This window comes from Siniperca chuatsi, linkage group LG10 (genome assembly GCF_020085105.1).
Source record: "Siniperca chuatsi isolate FFG_IHB_CAS linkage group LG10, ASM2008510v1, whole genome shotgun sequence".
Classification (NCBI taxonomy): Eukaryota; Metazoa; Chordata; class Actinopteri; order Centrarchiformes; family Sinipercidae; genus Siniperca; species Siniperca chuatsi.
In genome coordinates this window covers 4,720,780-4,727,726 of record NC_058051.1, presented here as the reverse complement: position 1 = coordinate 4,727,726, position 6,947 = coordinate 4,720,780, and the positions used below count along the sequence as shown (strand labels likewise).

General features: G+C 42.0%; 1 protein-coding gene across 2 annotated transcripts; it reads left to right on the top strand.

Moving 5' to 3' along the window:
• The first annotated feature begins 71 nt into the window (after nucleotides 1-71).
• On the top strand, nucleotides 72-6,722 carry LOC122883042 (transmembrane protein 26). Of its 2 annotated transcripts, none has more exons than XM_044211113.1 (4): nucleotides 72-525; nucleotides 3,029-3,239; nucleotides 4,703-4,847; nucleotides 5,485-6,722. In XM_044211113.1, the coding sequence occupies exons 2-4, from the start codon at nucleotides 3,046-3,048 to the stop codon at nucleotides 6,241-6,243; spliced, it is 1,098 nt and encodes a 365-aa protein (XP_044067048.1). In that variant the 5' UTR covers nucleotides 72-525; nucleotides 3,029-3,045; the 3' UTR covers nucleotides 6,244-6,722. The 2 variants fall into 2 exon arrangements, with proteins under 2 accessions (XP_044067048.1, XP_044067047.1); XM_044211112.1 differs by having other exon boundaries at nucleotides 74-521.
• Nucleotides 6,723-6,947: the final 225 nt, after the last annotated feature.

Sequence of the window (6,947 nt, the reverse complement as noted above, 5' to 3'; positions counted from 1 at the left end):
GGCAGAGCAGGCATGGGTGGGTGCAGGACAGGGCTGGGTGCTCTCTGAACAGGGAGCGCGGCAGGCCGGCTTCTCCCAGAGAGATAACTTTGTTCTGGACCAGGAGAGATGACATCATGACGGATGGCGATGAAGATGTGGGCGCAGGGGGCAGGAAACGTTATCTCCTACAATGGCACCGAGGGGACGGAGACACACACATATACACTTGTGGAACACACTAAAGCTCACTGATACTCTACTCCAGTGGACTTGAACAGTAGTCACTCCCCATTAAACACACATACACACAGGAACACACACACACACACACACACACACACACACACACACACACACCTCTGACATGCCGGCTCATCCAATGGGTCTAGGTGGTGGCAGTCATTTAAAAGGACAGATACAGGCCTGGTCACTGTGTGTCACTGTTCTGGTATTGTCATTTTCTACTGCACAGCAACTTTTGGGAAATACACTGAAGAAACTGATCTCAACCAATCTCAGCGAGGAGTCCAGCTAATACTGTGGGTTTGTACTGCATGCAACTACACCATACATATTGCATGAATTCTGTTCAAGGCATATTAGTATTCACAGTAACAGCACACAACACTCTGAGTTTTGACACAGAAGATATAGTTATTGAGAGACCTGAGTTGGATTCATGTCTAATTCAATTCAATATCAAAACCAGTCATAGACAAGGTATTTGTGTCAGCATGTACAAAATAAAGACTGAGGCTTTCAGTTCAAAATATAAGACATTTACATAAGGCGGCACACTTTACGAAGGGTTATATATATAAGTAACTAATGGATGTATTTATGGTAATATAGCATTTACTAATGCTTCATAGATCACTTATAAGCAATTAATAATAACAACCCATTTTGGGCTGCCAGGCTGTAAAAAATCTATTTGGCTGGTGTTTATCCTCCTCCATCATAACACTTGTTTTGTCTTTTTAGCTGTTTAATTCATCAGTAAGACGAATGTACAGTTGCAATTTATATCTACAGACCTGATGGATTCTTGTGAAAAAACCCTTGTTGATGATGACTTACTAACACTTGCTGTTGGTTTATTAGAAAGTGAGAGACCTGTGACTCTTTATTAATGACTTACTGACATTTCATCGCAGTGAAAGCCATGTATCTCCATATTTAGTGAATGCTCCGTTGTGGGTTGCAACCCTGTCTCCTAGAAATTACGTTTATATATGACACATTCTCAACAGTAAATACATTTTGAAGGAACCATAATGCCGCCCGGATTACGTCTTGTAGTGACGTGATGAGTAGCCTAAATGTTGTTAATGAGCGAATCTGGTAAAAATGTTGATCCTGAACGCATCAGTGTTCACTGACAAAGTATTTCATTTGTTTTCCGCCGTAAATTTCCGATCTTGCAATAATATCCGCTACAGCGTTATTAAACAGTTTTATTGTGGTTAGGCACTGGCGGTACTTGGTTAAGGAAAGATTGTTGTCTGGCGGTAAAACACTCTCTAAAAATTGGGGGCGACTGTGGCTTAGTGGTAGAGCTTCCGCCAGCCTTGTGTGTGAATGCAATACTTTCTTTCAACTGATGAGTGTAGTTGAAGTGCTTTGAGTAGTCAGAAGACTAGAAAGTACATAAGTATCATCTGAAAAATGCAGTATGATGAAGCTTAAAACAAAGCTGTTTTTCATGGAAATATTCATTATGGAGATATGTGGTTTTCATTAGAAAGTGACGGTTTATAACTGCAATCTTGACGGCTTCCTAGAACGTAAGAAAAACTTGACCTTTTATTAATGGCAACCTGGCAACCCAAAAGGGGTTCTTATTAACGGTACATAAATGCTGATCTGTGCAGTAGTAAATTATTTATTAACCACTAATAAAGTCACCAATAAACCCTTTATAAACGCTGACAGGGTAGAAACAAAGAGGAAACATGGGGAACATGGGAGAGAGGGATGTGACTTGCAACCAAAGTCCCGCAACCTGCCCCCATTTTGGTGCCGCTTTCAAGTCATCTAGTCATCACAATAATCCACAGAGATCCAGAGATCAGATGTAAGCAAACTCATGCAAAGCCTCCTGGAGTCCTTTAATATTGACTGCAGACCAGTTTCTCTAACTCTTGCTTACTAATCACTTCTTGCTTTGAATTGCCCCAAAGCTCAGAAGCTTTTATCCTGCTCACTAATTGACAGCGAGGACTGTTTGTGCACTGACTTCATGCAATAGTTATTGATAATGACAGCTGAACTGGGGGTATGATCTGTAATGATGCAGGCGATTACATATCGTATGCTTTCACAAGTTTTTCGTGGTTGGTTTGGTTTTTGGCAGTCTGACACTGACTATTCTGTGTGAGTTTATTCCTTAAATTTATTGCAAAATACAATCAAATTGAAGGGGCCTTTGGCACTTGTTCATTCTTTACTCTGCAAAAGCCTTTACTGTTGGACATTAAGTTTGTTGCAGTAATAAAATAGCAAAACTATTTTAGGTTCAAAACAACATAAAACACTTTAGTGTTGCAACTTTTGAGACATTGTTAACAAAAGTTTGAAGTGTAAAGGAGTTCTCACTTATATGCTCTTCCTCTATCTGAATTTTCATCTTTAAAATTGTTCACTCACAGCTTTAAACTTATTGACAGCCTTTCTTGGCCATTCCTTTGTATACTGCATGAGTTTTTTTTTTTTTGGCAAAATACTGAATCAGCCTCAACTTTCAACAATCTTGCAAGAATGATCTGTTGAAAATATAATATGGCACACAACTAGGATTTTAGTCATTTAATATTATGTCAGTGGTTCAGTCTCTATCAAACAAGACCAAACAATCTAGTAATGGGTTTTACACAGTAAATTAAGGAAAGAGGAAGATCCAGGAATGCATTGGTAGGTAAACCCACCTAAACTCAGTTTGCAACCTTTTTATTTGAATTTTAAAAACAAATTTCTGTCATTTATAGTAAGTTACAGTGAGTCTCATAAAACCTAATGATGCATAATAAAGCTATCTCCTGTAAAGGTTTTCTGTGGTGCACGATGTGTCGGCTCCTGAATGTCCTGCTGGCTTCGCTGAGTCGCTTCCTGTTTGCGGTCCACGGGGTGGTGACAGTGTGGCGTGTGGTGGCTGTTAAAGAGGAGCCACTCTATTGGCTGCTGCTGACGGGCGTGGCTCTGCTGGGAGTGGAAATGGCTGTCACTCTGAAGTGCACCCAGAACGCTGAGTGGAAATGGTAACATTTAGGTCACACATGCAAAACACAAACATTTAACATGATGAGGCTGTATTCAGGCACAGTGGTGCTTTGAGCTAAATACTGACATCAGTATGCTAACATGCTCACAATGACAATGCTAACAAACTGATATTTAGCAGTTATAGTTTAAACTTAGTTTAGCATGTTAGCATGCTAATATTTGCTAATTAGCACTAAACAAAAAGTAGATGATATGTCATTAGTTTTACAGGTATTTGGCGCTACAGGAAAAGTCAGAGGATCACCAAAACCAGTTAGGCTTCATCCTCGGGGTTTATGAATACCTGTCCAAAATTTCATGGCAATCCATCCACTTGTGGTTGAAGTATTTCAGTCTGGACCAAAATGGTTGATCCATTGACCGACAGACAAATTGACATTAAAATCCCTAAATCTGCGTGCTTTGATTACAGACATTGGCACCACAATGTTAACAACATATTACTCTGATCCATTCTATCCGACATTATACAACTGTTTTCACAGGCTGAGGAGTAAAGGAGCAACTTATCTTGATGCGTTAAATTGTTGGAGTGCACTTTTAATGGTTAAACAAAAAAAAAGCTAATTAATTTAATAGGCTGCTTCAGTTATGATAAACAAAAATGTTTTTGTGGGCTAAATTAGCATGTACAAACCATCTGCTTGCCCACTGCTTTTGCACTTTTTAACGGGGTGACGAGGATTGAGTTGTTGTAGCCAGACTCTGAAAACCTGTTTTGTGAGGGGAGTAAATAACTTCTGAAATTGTAAATGTGTGAACAGTTTACAACCCATCTGCCCAGGGCGGTGAGAGGCAACTTGTGTAAGGCCTGTAAAATTCTCTGCCACTAAATTCTCTGTTATCCTCTGCAGCTCTTTCTCTCTTTCACTGTCAAAAACAAATCTATTCCTCTGCTGTGTTATTGCTCTGTCTTTCTCTGAGTTGATGGTCTGAGCCTGCTATCACGTCTCTGTCACAGTCGCTCCTATCCAGTCATGGGGAAAATGTCTGCTGCTGGCTCAAGTCATTTCTGACCAGCTAGCTTTTTAAAAAACATTTGGCTTAAGCAAACATAAACTGACATCAAACTTTATTACGCAACTCTCCAAAGGATATGAGCATTTAGTGTCACACCTCATTCAACACCAAGCTGCGTCGCACTGAAAAGCTGTAGTTCTCTGGCACATACGCAGTGAACATCCTCAGACGCAAGCTTTCTTCAGGCCTCTCTCTTTCTCACTGAGTCTTACTTTGAAGTTCTCTCCTCATGGAGAAGGCTTTACACTGTCAAGTGGGATTTGCATATATGATGAGAATAATTGCCTGTCTGAAATTCGATGCTTCTTTTGGAAAAAAATGGGACTCTTTCTTCTTTAGCGGGTGGCCAAAAAAAAAAAGCGTGTCACTAAAAATAACCTCCCCCCCACCTCCCTCTCCTGTGGCGGTCCTCTTTTAGGTTCTCCCCCATGGTTTTCCTCTACCTCAGTACTGTCATCCCATCCATTTGGTTTCTGGAGCTGAGCCTGCTGCAGTCCAAGCTGCCTGTCAACAATTCCTCAGGCCCTGAGCTTCATTTGCTGGCTCACATCCCGATCACAGCGGTAGGCGTCCCACCACAAAACTGCCCTCCCCACCTCACCCTCCACGCAGCCACATTAAAGCAACACCTGATATCAGATAAGATTTAAATCTAGCAAGGGGGTGGATAAACTATTAGTTGCAGGAAATGTGTAATAGACACATTGAGATGAAGTCCAGATAGGCTCCTGCTTTAAAAACTCTCAGATCTCTCCCCTTCTGGGGTGGTTTTAGTGCAGTTTCTTTCATGTAGGATTTGGGAGCTTTTTTGCCCCTTGGCTGTGCTCGAGGCTGGGTGGCAGCTTTTGAAACTTGAAAACGTAGTGTTTCAGGAACGATGTGAAGTGTCAAGGGGTGCCGTCAGGATAAACTCAGTGAACCCTGACACAATGAGGAGCTGACTCACAAGTCATCGGAATTATATCAAGAATAGAGAGGGGATGTTGAATGTTGAATAGATGATTTACAATGTGTTTCATTGATTAAATGTAACTTTCTCACATACACACATATGATATAACATTGTAATATATATATGGTATGAATGATTGCTAAAAAAAAGATCACAGAAAGCCAATGCCAAAAATTGTAACAAAAATTAATTGTCTAATTTGGCGAACGCTTTTGACGTAACCAGACGGTGCTGTTACCTTCACCCAGGGCATCGTGGAGCTGGACCCAGAGAACTGGGTTGCTGGCCTGGAGCAGACCATGCTCATTGTGTTGGTTGTGGGTCGCTGGCTGATGCCCAAGGGGGACATGTCCCGCGACCAACTCTCCCAGCTCCTCATGGTGAACGTGGGACTGGGCGCCGACATCCTGGACATCTTTGACACCTTCAAGGAACCTGAGGTCAAAACCAACCGAGCAGTTGTCATTATCGGCCTGGCCCTCTTCTCTTGGGCGCTCATGCAGTTTCCTCTGGTGCTCACCCAGACACAACCCCCAAAGGGTGAGCCTCCAAAGACAAGTTTGAATGGTCTCTTCTCCTGTTGCCCTGGTGCTCCATCAGCATTCTCCTCTTGCTGCTCCAGTGAAGTGTGGAGCTTGCTGCTTACGGTGGGACTCCAAGACGGCCCGTTCCTGATTTACCGGCTCTACCTCATGGTCCAAGAGCAGGTACTCAACCAGCTGATGATCTTCTTCACGTGCAAGAACATCCTCATCGTCCTCTTGGAGCTTTACCGAATCTTTGTGGTGCAGTGCGAGCAGCCGGTAGGGGAGTTGGGGTTGGACAGGTGTGCTGCTTTGGTGCTCCAGTGTCAAACCAAGAGTTGTGGAGGGAAGGAGGGGGTGGAGGAGGAAGAAGGTAGAGAGGAGTGTGGCGGAGGGCAGAGCTGTAAGACAGACGCAGAAAGGGGGACTGAGAGGGAGGAAGATCAGAGTTGTCCAGGTACAGAAAGGCTCAAAATGCCGTGAGGCATGACTTCGGCCCTTAGGGGAGGAATGGCTTTCACACACCAAGAGAAAAGTCGAACCCATCTGCCACCTTCTCAGCCTTGTTCAGAGACAGCCTCGGCTCTCTGGAGGTTCAGTGACTAGAAATAGACCACAACAGAAGAGAATAAGTTCCCACTGAAAAGATCAGAGATGAATTTATGCAACTCCCTTTGATAAAACCTTTCAAGAAAGTGGTGTTTCAGTCAGAAGAGGTTTCTCTACTAAAGAAAATCAGTTCAACATGAACACAAACTGTCACTCTCTTTAATATATGACAAAATTAACAAGATAGCTGAAACCAAATTGACTTCCAGTACAACACATTTGTTTTAATCAGCAACAGCATATAACAAAATGATTTTATTATCTTGTGCGTATGCATTTTTAATAAAATGACGGTGATGATGATGGCTCTGACAGGAGACATATTATATGAATTGAATTAATATAGCAGAGTAACACGGTGATAACTTGTCTTGCTTAATTAATAAACCTTTTCTAATAAAGATGCTTCTGAAAAGCATAGTGCTGTTTTCTTTTTTTACTCCGATCACCATGAGATGGCAGTGTTGCCAAGTCAACCAAAGCACCACACTAATACACAGTGTTTACTTGACTGGAACATGCCAGTTACATATAAAAAAAAACCCAGTGAGACAGCAACACAGTAGCACAGTTGCAAT

Excerpts from the sequence above, each read along its gene's own strand:
- LOC122883042 (XM_044211113.1), top strand. The coding sequence starts at position 3,046 with ATGTGTCGGCTCCTGAATGTCCTGCTGGCTTCGCTGAGTCGCTTCCTG. Across the intron at positions 3,240-4,702 it reads CAGAACGCTGAGTGGAAATG|GTTCTCCCCCATGGTTTTCC; the intron begins GTAACATTTAGG and ends GTCCTCTTTTAG. Across the intron at positions 4,848-5,484 it reads CTCACATCCCGATCACAGCG|GGCATCGTGGAGCTGGACCC; the intron begins GTAGGCGTCCCA and ends ACCTTCACCCAG.